At 42.7% G+C, this 18501-nt stretch overlaps 1 protein-coding gene across 5 annotated transcripts in view; it reads right to left on the minus strand.

Annotated features, from left to right (window-relative positions):
* Positions 1-18501, minus strand: part of DERL1 (derlin 1) — a 44778-nt gene that overhangs the window by 16138 nt on the left and 10139 nt on the right. Inside the window, exons 1-4 of one of the 5 annotated variants that reach the window (XM_057307830.1) lie at positions 17668-18062; positions 6495-6606; positions 1148-1212; positions 81-107 (exon numbers count right to left, since the gene is read on the minus strand). In XM_057307830.1, the coding sequence (XP_057163813.1) occupies positions 81-107; positions 1148-1212; positions 6495-6606; positions 17668-17820 (357 nt within the window). In that variant the 5' untranslated portion in view covers positions 17821-18062. Of the gene's footprint in view, positions 1-80; positions 108-1147; positions 1213-6494; positions 6607-15570; positions 15731-17375; positions 17455-17667; positions 18067-18501 lie in introns of those variants that run through there. The other 4 variants (XM_026495493.4, XM_057307832.1, XM_044382618.3 and 1 more) reach the window with 4 other exon arrangements.

The following is an 18501-nucleotide window of genomic DNA, read 5'->3' on the forward strand; positions in this document are numbered from 1 at the left end:
GCAATTTAAGCTTCTCTCGAAGGCCATTAATTATAAATTTGAAACATATAAAAGGGCAAATAGTTTCAAGGGACACTTACCTGCATATCCATTGCTAAGCCAGTAATCTTGGTTTACAAAGTTAAAGATCAGAAACAAACAAAGCATTGTGCACCTAGTATCAGTTCATTTCATTCCCGTGTTCTGAAAGAAAACCCTCTTCCGTAGTTCAGGCTGTTTAAAACATCTCAGAACACAAAGGTATCTAATAATCTCCATTATGAATATTCTATTATACTATACGACGACAAGGAAACGCGAGAAGTGAATTGCTTCGGCCTATGACTCAGTTGGCCCCCTTGCGTCCTCTTTGCCTTGCCCTGCATTTTAGCATCTCATTGTCAACTGGAAGACAGAGATACCTGTGCCCTGAAACAAATAAGGATTCTACTCACATCGAGGGCTCCACAGCATGGCTGAGGTCTAGAATAATTTTTTCCCCTTCCCTTAAAGGAGGGGAAAGGGCATCCAAAGTGCCACATGTCCTGGCTCCTGGCCAAGTTTCAATGGAAGCTAAGCCCCAGAGCAATGTTAAGCTCACCAACTGGGCGCAGACCGAGCCATCACGCCCCCTCTGCTGCCCTCACCACCTGCACAGGTTCGCAGCTGGAAGGCTGCTGTCAGCTGTGGCTGCGACACAGAGCCGAGCCGGGGCCTTTCCCAGAGCCAGGGCCTTACGGAGGCACCGGATTATCATGCAGGCCCCAAAGACAAGGACAGCAACGAAGTCAGAAAGGGATGCTGGTTGAAATTAATTTTCCGAGAAGGAGCACAGATTCCAAAAGCTGTCTCATGGCATGGAATCTCTTTGTGCTGCTGTCAACAAGCTGTCACACATGAGAACACAGAGAACCAGGAACAAGAAGACGGACGGCAGTAAAATTCATCCAAATGTGGAAAACCCCACAGCGGCAAGAGAACGCCATCACTCAAGGGCTCTGTGATTTACTACAACTTTAAAAACGAACTTTAATAATTTGTAATTATTAACTGTAGCAAACAAAGATGCAAATACTATAATTTGAACTGTTGTGTAGAATGCTGTCTACTTCCCCAAACCTGAAAATAATGGTTTATTTCTGGCCCCAAATAACAGACTAAAGGATACCACGATGCAAATCCAGTTAAAGAGGAGCATGAATAAATAGTCTGCCGGCCTCCCATCAAAAGCTCCTAGAAACAAAAATAAGCCAAATGTCATGGTTCAGAATTTCAGAACAAAGTGACTTCTATGTAGAAAAATACTTCAAAAAGTTATAGAGAAAGCCAAAATGAGAATATTTTTAAATTTCTCCTCTCAAGCAAAAAAAACTTTTTAAAAATATCTAAAATCATGCCCTTGGGGCACCTGGCTGGCTCAGTTGGTAGAACGTGCGACTCTTGATCTCGGGGTTGTGGGTTCAAGCCCCACATTGGGTGAAGAGATGACTTAAAAATAAAACCTCTAAAAATAAATTTAACAAATAAATAAAACCATGTCCTCAATAAAGCCCTGAACCAGTCACCTGAGCAAGGCTAATCTGTGTTCTCCTAACTGAATTCCAGTAAGGGACAGGCTCCCCGACCACCACAAGCTAAGAGACCCACAGCGAGAGTCCGTTCCACGGGCTTCTGAGATCCCATCCCCTGAAGACCTCACAACCAGTGGGCCTTTCCTTCCCAGCTCTGCTCATGACCTGATGACACATCTGTGATCACTTGGCTAATCCTTTCCCCCTCCTCTAGACCATAAGCCCTGATGCAGAAGGAACCACATCTGCCTTGCCTACCACTGTGACTCCTCCAGCATGACTCTGCTGGGAGCTTCTTACTGTTGTTGTTGTTGTTGTTGTTGTTGTTGTTGTTGTTAGATACACACACACACACACACACACACTCTCTACCACTGGGTCTGATACTGGGCTTTCTGAAAAGATTCAATCCCTTCCTTCCAGCTGCCCTTCTAGCAAGGGAAAACAATGCTGGAGGAGAGGAGGGGTGGGGCCACAGCCAAACCTTCCCATAGCCTCTGACTCTTCATCTTCACACCACATCTGGGAGGTAGAAAGGAAAGACCCCTTTTCTACAGATGAGGACAGAAAGTTACATGACCAGAGTCACATGGCTTGTTAGAAGCAGGGTGAACTCTAATACTAGTCTAGTGCCCTTGTTACTACACTGTATATCAGGCTCTGTCTCAGTTCTGGACAGAATAATCAACACTGGTTTGGCTCTCCCTTCGCAGGGTGATTCCTCATGCCTTCCGTCGGAAGGCTAGAAAAGAGGCAGAGATAAAAAACAAATGACTGTAAGGTCACACTAGCTCAAACAGCTACCTTCCTTCTCCTGGACACCCCATCATAATGGCATGATATACAGTCAATTAAAAAGAAACCCTAACAAGTATTAGAAAAGCAGGGGGAGGGGCGCCTGGGTGGCTCAGTCGTTGGGCGTCTGCCTTCGGCTCAGGGCGTGATCCCAGAACCCTGGGATTGAGCCCCGCATCGGGCTCCCTGCTCCGCTGGGAGCCTGCTTCTTCCTCTCCCACTTTTGTTCCCTCTCTCGCTGGCTGTCTCTCTCTCTGTCAAATAAATAAATAAAATCTTAAAAAAAAAAAAAAAAGAAAGAAAAGCAGGGGGAAATATTCATCTAAAAGAAAAGAAGTGGGGCGCCTGGGTGGCTCAGTCGGTTAAGTGTCTGCCTTTGGCTCAGGTCATGATCTTGGGGTCCTGGGACTAAGCCCTGTGGTGAGCTCCCTGCTCAGCAGGGAGTCTGCTTCTCCCCCACCCTTTATCCCTCCCCCACCCCTCCTCCTGCTCATGCTCTCTCTCTCAAATAAATAAAAAATCTTAAAAAAAAATAAAAAAATAAAAAAAAATAAAACAAGTTTCCAGCAGAAGCCTCTCCTTCTTTCCCCAATGTGTCCCCTGGCATCTCAAAGGCACACTTTAGCCCCAGTGTTAAGGATGCTTAGTGGTAGGGAATCCCTACGGATGAGTCAGAGCTGAAATTCTAACAGCACTTCTGAATTTTAGTAATAGTTGTGCTCCTTTTGATTTGGTTTCAGCTTTGTGATTTGTTTGGTTGCTTTTTTTTTTAAGTAGGCTCCATGACGAAGATGGGGCTTAAACTCATGACCCTGGGGTCAAGAGTCGCATGCTCTACCTGCTGAGACAGCCAGGCATCCCCACTGGCTTTGTGATTTCCAAGGATTCTTTGGACTGAATACTTGAACTATTGTAATCATATAAACTATAGTACTATATTATTTGACAAGTTTGCAACTGGAAACTTACAAATTAACTGGTTTCAAGCCACAGTCTTCCGGGTCCAGTCAGAAACCTCATAAACAAGCCAACACTGCCATACACCTAACTGAGTCAGGAAGGAAAAGGCGCAGGCGGCAAGCGTTTCGTCAGGACGTTAATATGAGGCTGTATGGTGCAGAGAAGACTGGGGATCAGCGAACCTGGGCTCCAGGCCTAGCTGTGTTATCTCCAACAGCTTTGTGACCTTCAGGGCATGTCACCACCTCTCCAGACCATTATTTTCTTGTCTGTGAAATCTTACTTTAAAAGGACAGGCCTCAAAAGTTCCTCTCGACATGAATGTTCATAGCAGCCTTATTCATAACAGTGAAAAATGAAAATAAGTCAAACGTCCATCAACTGAGGGATGGAAAAATAAAACATGATAATTCCATACAATGGAGTCTTATTTGGCAATAAAAAGGAATGACGGGCTGATGCTTGCTACAGGGAGGAGCCCTGACAGCACTACACTAAGTGGAAGAGGCCAGTCACATATTGTATGACTCCACCTGTAAGAAAGGTCCAGAAGAGGCAAATCTAAAAAGGCAAGAGTAGATTAGTGGGTGCCTAAAAGCTTAAGGGGAAGATGAGGTTGAATAGAAATGGGGAGTGGCTTTGGATGGGTACAGGGTTTCTTTCCGTGGTGATAAAATACTCTAAAATTAATTGTAGTAATGACTGCACGACTCTATGAATACTCACCAAATTGTACACTTTAAATGGGTGGAACTGTATAGCATTTGAATTATAGATCAATAAAGCTTTAAAAAATGCCTCTCAGCTCTAGAACTTCAAAATGCTCTGCGACTGGAGAGTAGGGACGGGGGGAAACTTATAAGAATTAAAGTAGACAAACGAGATCAATGGGCTAATAATCCTGTAGATCTTAAGTGTTATTCAGATATTACGAATTAGTTATATTACCTGACTAGATAGTAGGGAAGGGTAAATGGGCTCCAGGATGTCAAGTAACCAAGAGAAAACAATTTATAAATAAAATGTGGTCATGGAATTATTGTAATTTATATTTCATAACAGTATTATGATTATTTCTTAAGTCCTTGTGTTTCAGAGGTGAATACTGAAATATTTACGGATGAAACGATATCATGTCTGGCATTTCCTTCAAATAATCAGGGGTAGGGGGACAGACATGAATAGAAATCAAGTAAGACCAGGGATGAGATCACTGTTAAAGTTGAGCAGTAGTTAGGGGCACCTGGCTGGCTCAGTCAGTGAAGTGTGCGACTCTTGATGTCTGAGTCATGAGTTCGAGCCGCACACTGGTTATAGAGATTAAATAAATACTTAAAAAAAAAGTGAGCAATAGTTAAAAGAGGGTTCATGTAGACATGTAGACACACACTACCACGTGGATAAACCTTGAAAACACTCTACTAAGTGAAAGAAGTCAGTCACAGAAGGACTCTCAAAATGTCTCAAATACTCAAATCCATATGCATAGAAAGTAGCTCAGAGCTTGCCAGGAGCTTGGAGAAAGGGAGGATGGGGGATAGAGAGTAACTGCTTTGGGTTTTGGGGGGTTGATGAAGACGTCTTGAATTAGATAGTAGTGGTGGCTGCATAACACTGCAAACAGACTAAAGACCAAGGAACCAGGGTGCCTGGGTGGTTCAGAGGTTAAACGTCTGCCTTTGACTCAGGTTATGATCTCAGGGTCCTGGGATCGAGCCCTGCATTGGGCTCCCTGCTCAGCGGGGAGTCTGCTTCTCCATCTTCCTTTGCCTCTCCCCCTGCTCATGCTTGCTCTCTCTCAAATAAAATCTTAAAGAAAAACAACAACAGAACCGTATACTTTAAAATGGTTAAAACTGTCATATTTTTGTTATGTGAATTTTATCTCAATAAAAAGGAAAACAAATGTTCATTAACCTTTCTCACTACTTTTGTGTATATCTGGAATTTTTCCATAACGAAATGTTTAAAAATCGGTCATGGGTCATCCACACTTAGAGTTTACTACTGATGCAAAAACAAAATTACTCCAACAGCTTAATCGTCAATGAAACTGTAACAGAAGAGTAGAATGCGAAGCAAGTCAGCATCATTATCAGGCCCAACTGGGACAGGGGAGAATAAAGATCATGTACTCTGGGGGCTTTAAGGACCAAACTGAGATGTGGTGGTGAGAGTCTCGCTGGTCAGTTTTAGCTCCGCTCAGACACTTCACTTCCCTGAATAAGGGGATGGGTTAGGTCCCTTCCAGTGGTAACAATGTGTCAGCGACCTGACACTTTGTATTAATATAATGATTTCCTTTCTTAAAAGCACCTGGTACAAATGCCAATTTAAGGAAAAATCATTTTTGACACCAAATGCCCATCCTTCTACTTCCCTGCAGTTATGAGATTGACTCACAATTCTCAAACTGACTTAGATTTAAGGGTGGTTCAGAATTCTCTATCCTGAGCTGACAGCTAGCAGGTTTATAAAGTCTCTGGAGTCAGCCAACCTTTTCAAAATCATTTAGGCTTAACGAAATTATGTTCACGTTTTGACACAGCAGAATCAATTTATTGCTTCTCAGTATAAGCAACTCAGAACAGCACATAAGGTATTGTACAAAGAAGCAAGTGACAGTTCACAAAGAAACTTTTAGGAAAAGATTTTTGTAAAAAAGCTTATCGATAACATCATACGGGTAGTGATATCTGATAGACCACCGTATTATTAAATCCCACCTATGTATTTTACAAGTGAGTGATTCGATCACAGAGAACAAGGCTTTCACAGCATAAAGGAGTGTTTTCAACCCCAATCCGGGAGATGTACACACTTCAGCCCAATGGTGCAATAAAAGACAAGGACCAACACATGACAGAAATGAGATGTCAAATTTAAGTGAGAGGCACACAGCTCAGCCACTAGGGACAAGGAGTGGACAAGATGTGTAAAGCTCCAGTCTTCCACTTTTGCACTGATAAAATGGTGACACTGTTACCTATGCCTCATGATGATGTTGTGAGGATTAAAAAGCAAGTCATCTCAGCACCGAGGACAGTCTTGGCATCAGTACGACTTACTGAGCATTTGCCATTGTTATGCCACTTCCTAGGCCAACTGCCCTCCAAATTCTTCCAATACGTAAACATGAACTGGTAAATTAGACAGAAACAAATCTTAAAACAACTATGGATAACATACCTGTTTCAAGTCGTGTAGAATACTGATATAAGAAATATAAATTGACCAAATAAAGAAATCCAGTTCCTGGACCCACAGGGAAATAAAAGGTGGCAGTGATTGGCCTCCAGATCTGTCCAGATTAAAACAGACACAGCGGTTAGTTTCTCTAAGCCTGGTTATTATTTTTTTTTAACTAAACAAAATTCACCCTTGCAAAACATTCTCCTCTGTGATGAAGGCTACCAAAGGGACAGTACCAATATAATTCAAGAAAACTGAAGAAGAGCTCTTATCAGCTACAATCATATCAATTTGCAAATCGATGGAATAAAATATTATAATATAAGCAAAAAATACTTCTAGCCAAGTTGAAAAAAAAATCAATACTATAGAAATACATGGTTAGTCTTTACTGGGATAAGGCATACAGTTAAGCCTGCCAAAACTGAATTATAAAGACAATTTCCAATAGGACTGTAATATCTTGATGTAGGAAAAAGCATATACTGGGATGAGAAACCTTGCCAAAAAATGTCATATTCAAAAGGCAGAAGTAAAATAGAAATTTCTGTATTCAAAGCCCCGGGCTATTTGGGCAAAATGGATAGAAGACTTCACAATATTAATTTTCCCTCCCCCACCAAAAAAAAAAAAAAAATTACAGAAAGGTCTACATCAGAAGTAAGCCTCCCTCCTGACCCTCATCTCCCAATTCCCTTCAGCAACAGCAGTCAGTTTCTTTTATTTCTTTCAACAAATAACATTATATGTTACTACTGTTCCTCCCTTTTCAACGTATCTTGCATTACACAGTTCTACACCTTGTTTCAGTCCCTTGAAGAGATATTTTTGCTGGCTTTATAGTATTCCTTTTATGTGACTGTCCCAAATTCGTTTACACTGTTACAATGCCGCAGTGATATTCTCCATTACCTTCTTATACACGTCCATGTAGGATAAAATCTTGTGAGTTAATCTGCTCAATTCACAGACATTTGCATTTAATTTTGGTAGATACTGCCAAATACCTACAAAAATATTTAACCGACTTACACTTTCTCTTACAATGTAGATTAATGCCGGTCCTCCCTCCACGCTCTCACGATTTAGTGTATTCTATATTTACCATTATGTTTTCAAAACTTTAGCATTTCCTTTCTCCATTTTTCTGCGAGATTTGCATTTCTTTATATATTATAGAAATTCCCCTTTCTCATTGTTGCAAATATTTTCAGGTCTGTCGTTAAATCTTGCTTTGATGGTATTCTTGCCATATTTTGACATGTAGAAGTGCACATTTAATGCAGGCAAATGTATCCATCAGTATATCCACTCACAAGCTACTTCTCCACTCTAATAATATTCAAGCATTCACAGTTTACTGTAACACATTCCCCGTTCATCTCAGGACTGAGGAAGAGATCCAACCTCTTTTTCTAGATGGTCACTCAGCTTTCCCAATCCCATTTACAGAGTAACCCATACTTTCTCCATTGATTTGAAAAGCTACTTTCATCATATATTTATTTCCTTTTGTAGTAAAGTCTCTTATTATATTAAAGTGCTATCCTGTTTAGAATTGACTTCTTATACCAATATCAAACTATTTTAATTTCTAGTCTTATAGTATGTTACAGTATCTGGTAAAGTTACATGATTAATCCCGCTCCCATTTTTCTTCCACATTTGTCTTGATTTTCTTGGCTGGTCACATTTTATTTTCCTAAAGAACTAGAACCGGCATCTTTCTTCTATCAATGTGATACAATTCCCAAACAGGAAGAAGTCTTTCACAACTTTTATAACTTTTGTATGGAGCTCTGCTCTCTATCTCTTTTTATACCCAACCACCAAAGCTAAATTACCTTATCATTTGTAATATTAGCTGAGTTACCTAATTGTTTGTAATACCAGAAAACGGAGCCTCTTGGGCTTTCTAACCATACAACTCCATCTGTGAATAAAATTTTGTATCTTATTCCATTTCTTGTCCAATTCACCGGCTAGCACCCCCAGAACAATGTGAAATAATAGTGGTTGAGGTAGATGACCTTCCCAGCCCATAGGAAATACCAGCATAATGCTGGCTTTGGCCTTACTACATAAGCAGGAAAGACATGACCCCTGCGTCAACGGGTTCTCAAGCAGTGGGTATCCAAAGAAGCAAAAGAGTGATCACAACGGAGGGGAAATTTGGTCTTGGAAAAACGAATACAAAGTCCGACAGAACTGCCAGAGCACAATAAATAAACAGGTATTGCTGACAATTTGGGTGTGGCTGGAACAGAGGCCATCAGCTGCGGGGCCTGGCCCGACACCGAGCTGCCAAGTTAGACATTTCTCCAACTGCAGGAATGTGACCCTCACAGCTTAATTCCCTGTGGAAGAAAATGCGCTTTGTGGCACACCCAAAAGGGTGACTTTCCAAGAACCCTGTATTAAACCAGTAAAACAAACTAGGTGAAAACTCATTTTGATTTATTCACGATACCACAGATGAAGTAGAGTTTAATAGAAAGAACACCAGAAATGATGTGAGAAGACCTAGCTGTAAGTCCTGGCTTAGGGGCTAACTCCCAGCCTCGATATCCATCTGTAAAAGGGGAGTGATCTACTAATACTTGCCCTATTTTGATTAGTGGTTAAGAAAAAAACAAACAAAAAAAAAAACTTTAGTACTCTTCTAGTCATTTACATGCAATGACTCAGGAGATAAGACTTTAAAGTTGAAGAAACAGAAAGAGAAAAGGTTAAATAATAGCTAGTAAGTGATGGAGCTAGAATTTTATCCCAGACAGCTTGACTCCAGAGTTTATGACACAAAACCCTTATTCTTTACAACGTCTCTCACAAGTGATATCGTTATTATGAGGTAAAATTACAATTAGTAAACATTTTAAGTTCTACTGTGCTTTCTAAGCCTGATTCTCCCTGCTTATGAAAAGCACTGGGAGCAAAGACCAGAAGCAAGCAAGCCCTGGCCTTGGCCCTTAAGTAGCCCTGGGGCCTTGGAACAGTCTAGACCTTTGCGACGGTGTCTTCATCTACCCAATGAGGTCTGCCTTCTGACTCCACCTTATTTCCAGATTTTGTAAAAGGCAGGAATTAAGAAAGTGGATTTTACTTTGTAAAAAAAAAAAAAAAAGGTATGTGTGGGTGTATGATTATTACACTCTTTTAGGAGCCACACACTGACATGGTTTTTTACAAATTCCCATTTTAAGCTACCTCCATATTCCTGTAAGTTACTCAGGGCCTGATTTTGGAAAAGAAACCCTGGTTTTTTCCGACTACATCTTTCACTAACACTGACGACATGACGCTATTTTTAGCCACTGTGTGCACCTGTGCTTTGGAAATCAGTGTCTGTCAAAATATCTCACTTCTTTTCCCCGTTCATTAAGATTACCCTTGAGTTATACTCGGCTTTCATTGATCTAAGAGACTTAATATTATTTTTGTATTACTTTAAAATTATAATTTAAAAACACCAGGAGAGAGATTATCTCTTCAGAAAAACACGATGTAATATACTTCTGAAATCCCCACTGAAGGTGCCTAGCTAAACCCCCTCCTTTCCTCTGATGTGTAAATAGTTAGGATAAGAAAATGGCTTTCCTTTCAGGGCTGGGAGAGGTTGGAGGCCCCGTTTTCAACCCTGGAAAGCCTCCACGGATCCCATAAAGGGCAACCAAGTGCAGCACCAAGAGCGCAGGGCCTGCAGGCAGAAGGGGGAGGGGAGCAGTTCGTTTTCACCCCACAGTACCCCATCATCACCCCAGCTTTTTCACGATGAAAGCTGGGCCCTCATGAGAGTTTAGGTGATTTGCCCAGAGCTCCCCACTTCAAAGCAAGAAGCCCACATCTTCACCGGCAATATAAGGTCTTTAGAATGGGAGAAGACATTGCTCTTTAAGTTACTAGTCCAAACCTTCTGTTGAGAGAGTGGGCTGCAGCCATCCCAAACAATCTGCTACTGAAATCATTACAAATGTTACCCAGAGTCTAAAGTGGGGTTTTTAAAGTACCAAAAACAAAGACTTTTCCTGAAACAGTATGAACCGATTGATTTGGAGTTAAGAAACTCTACACAGGTCACCAAACAAGAGGTGGAACACCCATGTGACAAATGCTGCTGTTAGCTAAGTGTGGGCCTTTTTTTTTTTTGACATCCTAGGTAGGCAAGAAAAACAAAAGAAAGGCACTCAGTTTCAACTGCAGACTTTAAAAGAGCTATCAGAGGGGGTGCCTGGGTGGCGCAGTCCTTAAGCATCTGCCTTTGGCTCAGGGCGTGATCCCAGCGTTCTGGGATCGAGCCCCACATCAGGCTCCTCCGCTAGGAGCCTGCTTCTTCCTCTCCCACTCCCCCTGCTTCTGTTCCCTCTCTCGCTGGCTGTCTCTCTCTCTGTCAAATAAATAAATAAAATCTTAAAAAAAAAAAAAAAGAAAGATCCCAGTGTACTCAAGGAAAGAGAAGTCCCCCAACATCCTTCCTGCTTATTTTCCCAATACAACACACAGCTGGGCCCACCTGACCACATCCTAGTTGATACCAACTTTATCAACTTTTCCATTCAAGCCGAACTTGACTTGGTACAGTCAATGTCTGTATGCCAAGTGTATCCCTTGTATAACTGACTGTGTAATGGCTGAAACTAAGGAACTGGGGCAAAAGTATCGAGTGGCTCTAAGGATTGCCAAGGATCCAAGATTTGAACCATTACCATGCACACACAAAGGAACCTATGCAGATGACTGCTTCGTACAGAGAGTAACTCAGCACAAGGGTTACACCGTGGCCACAGTTGACTGGGACCGTAAACAAAGGATGGGAAGATCCCTGGAGTTCCCATCATACATTTCTAACCAGAGGTACTTGCTCAGTATATGAAGTAAAGAAAATGAGGCATAGGAAGCATACAAACAACAGCACGGAAACATGGATGTTACATGGAATGACTGCTTCACCTGCTCAGACAACTACCAGAAGGTTTTTCTAACTAGAACACAGGGGAAAGAGATCTGTACCCACATCTGAGGCTCCAGAGGTAGGAGGTGGCTGGGAGGGGCCTTATGTGACATGCTAAAGGGTTTGGACTTGATTGTGAGGTCAACAGGAGCTTATTAAAATTTTAATTAAGGTGCATAACAGGATTGGATTAAGATATTTTAAATGATCACAAGGTAGTATAAGAATAGACAAACAGATCACCGCAACAGAACAGGAAGTCCATAAACAGACTGATATATTTATGGCAAGTTGGTATATTATCAAGGTAGTATTTCAAATCTGTGGGAAAAGGAAATTTTATTGGAAGGCCAAGTAGTGTGCAGTAATTCTTATTGGGGTTAGAATCCTGATTCCACCAGTTACTATCTGTATGAACCCGGCACAGTATGTAAACATTTGGTGCCTTCCTTGCTCCCTCTTTAAAATGTGTTGTCTAATCGTCAAAACAATCCTGATAAGACGGGATGAAATCGAATAATCCATGACACAATTTAAGTATTGTTCAGTAAATGTCAGTGATTATTGCATAAAAATAAAGCGGCCATTCATTCTACTCCTAGGTATGTACTCAACAGAATTGCATACCTGTGTTCACCAAGACATGTACTGGAATGTTCACAACACTATTCATCATGGCCAAAACTGGAAACTAACCAAAAGGCCCATTACCAGAATGGGTAAATAGATGGTGGTCTATGGTAATCTATAACCACGTGCAACAATACAGGTGACTCATACACACTGTTAAAAAGAGACCAGACACAGAAGAATATATACTGCAAGATTTCACTTACAGAAGGTTAAAAAAAAAAATGGCAAAAATAATCTGTGATACTAAAAGGCAAGATAGTAGTTACCCTTAGAGGGCGTAGTTATCAGAAGGGAGTTGTTGGAAGGTTTGGGGGGTATTGGTAATGTTCTGCTACTTGATCTGGGTGCTGGTCATATACAGGTATTCAGTTTTTAAAAATTCAACAAGCTAGAAATATATAAAACATACACCTTACTTCCTGTATACTATAATTCCATAAAAAGTTAAAAAACAAAGCTGTGATCCAATGGACAACCTTATCTACAGACCACAGCACAACCGTCTGAGGTGGACAGGACTGTTAAGGAAAGTTTTTAAAGCTGTACATACCAAAACACTAACCACTAAAGCTCTAATCCAAACCTTGAGGCTACTTCTATGCTCAGCCTATAGACCAAGTTCATCTCTCTTCCAGTTATGGGTATAATAGGTTTCTCTTCCCCAATACTTTTTTTTAACTTTATTATTTTTTTAATTCAATTAATTAGCATATAGTGTATTATGAGTTTCAGAGGTAGAGTTCAGTGATTCACCAGTCTTATGTAACACCCAGTGCTCATTATATCTCATGCCCTCCTTAAGGTATTTACCCCAAAGACACAAATGTAGTGATCTGAAGGGGTACCTGCACCCCAATGTTTATAGCAGCAATGTTCACAATAGCCAAACTATGGAAAGAGCCCGAAGTCCATCAACACATGGATAAAGAAGATGTGAGATATATATATAGATATAGATATAATGAAATATTACTCAGCCATGCCCCATACACTCTTAAGTTACTCTGCTACGGTTGCTGTCATCAGGGTTAAAGGTAATAACATAAGCAAAAGTTTGGCAAATATAAGCACAAGGCCCAAATCACAGATTTGGCTGGTGCCCAATCTCATGATTCCTGAAAACAAATCATCAAAATTGAGAGTTCATCTCTTCTCACCTAAAGTCAGGATGCTTTTAAGGGGGCAAAATAAGGGATAATAATTCAGCAGTTACATTTCAATTTCAGTTACAAATTAAAATTAGAAATCTTCCTGCCCAGAGAGAAAAGGCAGTGATGGCAGGAATTATTATTCGCTAGTAAATAAAAATGGGCACTATCCTGATAGTGCCCAAATAGATTATTTACCAGACTATTTACTGGGCACTTTATGTTTTTCTATAATTTTTACATAACAGAGGCACGAAGTGGAGAGCATACCTCCTCACTTTGAGGATACTCGTTCTTGTGTTTCTGAAACTAGGATATGGCTTACAATCAATATATTCATTCGATGGCATTTCTACTGTCCCATCCCTCCCAAAAGTTGTATCCTCATTTTTAGGTAACAAAACTGAGCCTCAGAAAGGATAAGTAAGTAACTTGCCTAAGGGCAGAGAACTAGTAAGGGTCTGAGCCAGGCCTGGGGAACCATGACTCAACTATTTGAAATCCCATGTTCTTTCTATTTTAAGGGAAAGTAGATAACTGACTTGGAAGAAATCACCCTCGAGAATGTTTGCTCAACACTGAACTGTGTATTTTGGTAGATACTATGCGAAGGAGTTGAATGAGACAGCTCAGAACTATCTTTGACTCGCTGAAGTAGAAACCATATCTGCAGCTGTCTACCAACCGCAGTGATACTTGTCCCCATCGGACGCCTGTGGGAGCTGAATAAGCTAACACGGGAGTACAATACACATGGAAGGGGGCGAAGCTTATTCCGTCCAAAGAAACCAGCAGCCCCGGGAGACATAATCTCGGAAACTAGGAAATTGCCGTCTCTCTCCTAGTTAATCAAGGACCCATACCAAGACATTTCATCATCATGAACTACTTGATGGATGAGTGTTACATGTGAGGGACTAGGAATTTTGGACAACAGCCTAGTGCGTCTTAACACCCCTCCCCAAACTAAGAAAATAACATTTTACATGTTGCAGTTCCAAACCAACAAGCTACACAGACCAGACCTGAAGATGAGGAGGGGAAGTGACTTTCATTACTTCCAACGTGAATCCGTAATTCTAAATCAATCATCCCCAATTTTTTTTAAGCTGTTCAAGACTCAGCTTCTAAGGAAAAGATGAGCCTCTAGCAGAAAGCACATCACACGCTGTTTGTCACACATCTGCCTCTCACATGCAGTTTTTCCTTCAATTGCTTCGTTTGCAAATGAGTTCCTCCAGGTGGGTCTGAAAGCTAAATTTGTCCAGAACGGGTAGGAGCCAGAGGAGCGGAAAGAAGATACAGACATTGGCCTTTTCCCACGTGGACAATCAGCAGGCTGTCCTGCTTCCAGCAGCTTCTCCCTGGTCTTGGGATAAGCCCCAATGCAACAACATGAGGAAGACGGGAGAAGCACGGGAGCCGGGACACGAGTGAGGATTCTAACAATCAAGTCACCGCTGTCAGTATTTACCTGAGTCTCTTAGATAAGCTTTCTTATTTTACTCGTCTGACTACAAAAGTGAGCAAGATTTTGCAAGGAGGGTCAAAGAGTCCGTTTTGACCAGATCCTTCTCCCGAAAGGATTTACCACCACTGCTCCTCATGTACACACATGACCCAACATGTACTCACCAGGCCCAAAGTGCACAACATTCACTAGGTCACAAATAAATGCCAAAGCAAATAAATAGAAAACAGTGTGCAATTCTGGCTGCGGGCTCAAATCATAGTCTAATATCCAACTGCCTACTTAACTTCCACATTTGGATGCCTAAGAAGCATCTCTAGACTTAACATGGCCAACACAGAACTCCTTATCCACGCCTTGCCCCGCCCCCAAACCTCCGCCTTCCTAAACATTTCCCATCTTGGTGAAGGGCTCCGCCATCCACTGTGGAAACAGTGACATCTCTGAGTGCTGCTGCCGTCAGCCATTCCCCCTGCACATCCATTCACCAACAACCTTGGCCACTCAACTACCAAATCCATCCACTTCTATCTTCGCGGCCCCCCTAGCCCAAAACATCAATCTTGCCTTCTAACGTGATTCCTCCCTCTCCCTCATCGCACATGTCAAGTCCATCCCACAGAGCGGTCAAAACAATCTTGTCAGTCCTCTGTTCAAAATGCTCCAAAGCCTTCCTTGTGTCTTCAAAATAAAGTTCAAACCACAAAGCCCTGTACGATCCAGGCCTAGGCTACCTTTCCATCTCTGCTTTATCGTACTCACCCCTCATTACTTCTGTCTTCTTCTACCAATCCTCATCCCTATACCTGACTCTGGACTACCCATCCAGTCCTCCCTCTGTTTCTAGTCCCTGCCTCTCAGCCTTCCACTTACTATTTCTTCTTCTCAGAAGGTTGTCCCGAGAGCCAGATCTTCCCAAAGCTGGCTCCTCAGCATTCAGATTTCAGTTCAGATATCTTCTCTGAAGCCTTTCTGGAACACTCTATCAAATGTTAAGTCACTCTCTATCACACACCTCTCTCTCACTTTCTTCACGGGAGCTGGGACTTTCTGTCCTTGTCACTATTGTGGGTCCAGTGCCCAACACTAGTAAGTGCCAATTATTTCCATGCATTCAACCAACATGAAAGCACCTGCTATGTGCCAGGCACTATTCTAGGTAACAAAGACAGCGGTAAACAAGTCAGGGATCTGGCTCTCATGGAGCCCGATTTTCTGAAGGGAAGCCGACTAACAGATGCCAACAGGTGATATATAGCAAGTAAAATTAAGGATAAGGGAGAAGGAGTGAAGGAGGGGTACTATTTTATGCAGGGCAATCCGTAAAGCCCTGCCAGTAAGGTGACACTGGGGAAGAGACTTGAAGAAGGTAAGGAAGTAATCATGGTTATCCTCCTCAGAGAAACAGCATATGCTAACGACCTGAGGAGAGTGAGTTGGCTGCTGAAGGAACAACAAGAATTCCACTGTGGAGCCTAATGTGCGAGGAAGGTGGAGAGTGGTGGGAGAGAAAGTCAGAGCAGCGGTAGGGGGCCTTGCAGGCCACTGAAAGGACTTGAATTTTACCCATCTGAGTTGAGAAGACATTGGAAGGTTCGGGGCAGAGGACTGATGGACTTGGTTTCTGTTTTAAAAGGATCACTCTCCAGCTGTCTAGAGAAAAGCCAGAAAAGAACTGGGCTGGAATGATAATGGCTTGCAATGGAGAATGAAAAGGGACATATACTCTGGATATATGTCTAAAATACAGCAAACAACTAGCTGGCAAATGGTGGGATGTGGGAGAAAGAGAAGTCAAAGACGATTCTATGACTACTAGTTTGAGCTCCTGTAATAATGGAATTGCTATATACTTCTAGGGCAAAGGAAAAAGGGTATCCGGTTTGGGACATTTTAAATTTGAGATGCCTATTAGTCATACGAGTGGTAATTCCAAACAGCCAGTTGGAAATCAGGAGATAGATCTGGACTGAAAACACGTAAATTTGTATTTGAGAGTCTTCAGTGTATAGAAAGTATTTAACGCCACGGAACTAAATGAGATCACCTACAGCTGGGGAGAGTGTAGAGAAAAGGTCCTAAAACTGATCCCTGGGGCACATCACAACATTTAAAGATCAGGAAGATAAGGAACCAGCAAAAGAGACTATGGAACAGCCAGTAAAGAGGGGGAAGACAAGACAGTGTTATCCACATGTCAACTAATGTGATCAAATTAATGTCTGATCTTAGTATCTGACCTGCCACTAATTAAAGAGCTAAATCACAGAATCCAGTGAATAAACATCATCTCTGGGAAACTAATACTTTCTTGTCACAAATTCTCTGGACAGTTTCCTTCATGCTTAACCAAATAACCAGGCTTTCTATTTCTGGACCAATTTACTCTTTACTCAGTCCTTCATACATTCAACTACTACATGCCAGATACCAGGTAGGGACTGAGTTAAACGCAGATAAACGACTCTTTGCATCTGACCTCAAACCACTCTAACAAAGAAAAAAACAAACAAAAAAAACAAAAAAACTCCATTAACACAAGAACTGGATGTTGAGTAAGTTGACAACCACACGGCACCCACGTGGGTGGCAGAGCAAGGTCAGAGGGCACCAGCTCCAGGGGGACCCAAGCTGCTAATCACCGGTGTCCAAAAGATTAACAACTATCACAGAATTACCTTCCCACTGTCTCCTTGTCTGCATGCGGAGGGCGGGAAGCATAATCTTAGAAGGGCGAAATCAGTCCCTTCCTACCAACCCAAACCCATTTCTCCAGCCATCCTGGCCCCAGCTCCAAACCCCTTCGCCTCCACCCCGCCCCCAGACCACAGGACCCGCCCTAAACCGCTGGAGCGGTCGCACTACAAATCCCACCAGGCACCGCGCGCCCGCAACATGCGGGTCTACGCTCTGCCGCCGCCGGGCCTCCTGGGACCTGCAGTCTCCACTCCCCTCGTTGCTGGTCAGTACCTGGAAGCGATAGAGGAAGGCTTCGGGCCAGAGGAAGAAATAGGCCGGGCTGATGAGACCGAGTTTGCCGACCAAGGGCACCGCGACAGTGGCGGCGAACCAATAACGCGTGATGGCCGGGATGCTCCTGAACCAGTCCCCGATGTCCGACATTTTCGCCTTTTAAGTGGCCAGAATGCGCACAGCCGCCCGACTCCCCGTCCCCTGACCCCTCACGATACGGCCCGCTCCGCGAGGGGAAGGTGTCGAGGCGGAAGCCGCCCAAGCCACGGATAAAAAGGCGGAGATGGGCGGACGTGGCGCCACCGAATTCGGACGAACGAGGGAGAGTTCGAAGGCGAAACTTCCCCTTCCGGCGGCCGCGGAAGACGTTGACCAGAAGTCCCGCCGCTTAAAGGGCAAGCACAGATTTTGCCACGGGGCTGAAGCTCGGCAGTCCGGGGGCGGAGCGGTAAGGGGCGGGGCCAGACGGGGCGAAGACACGACTGGTGGGAAACAGTGGTTGCCAGGGGCAACGGTAAATACTCCCGCCAATGGCGAGGCTAAACGCCTGCTACATAGTTCAAGCCGGATTTGTAATCCAGGTGGGTCTTCTCGGAAGGTGTTTAAAAAGGAAGGAGGAAAATAAAGTACATAGTTCCTCATTTGTTCTTGCAGTCTGTAAATGTTTGTTGAGGGCTTATTAGGTGTGAGGTAAGGTTCTAGACACCGGGGATCCTGCGACTATCAGAGCTGTCGTGGTACCTTCTCTCCTGGAGATTAGATTCTAATGGGGATAGACAACTACTAAATAAGTGAATTAGGTAATTTCGGAGAGTGGAAAAAATAAATATA

This window comes from Ursus arctos, unplaced genomic scaffold, assembly GCF_023065955.2.
Source record: "Ursus arctos isolate Adak ecotype North America unplaced genomic scaffold, UrsArc2.0 scaffold_6, whole genome shotgun sequence".
Lineage (NCBI taxonomy): Eukaryota > Metazoa > Chordata > Mammalia > Carnivora > Ursidae > Ursus > Ursus arctos.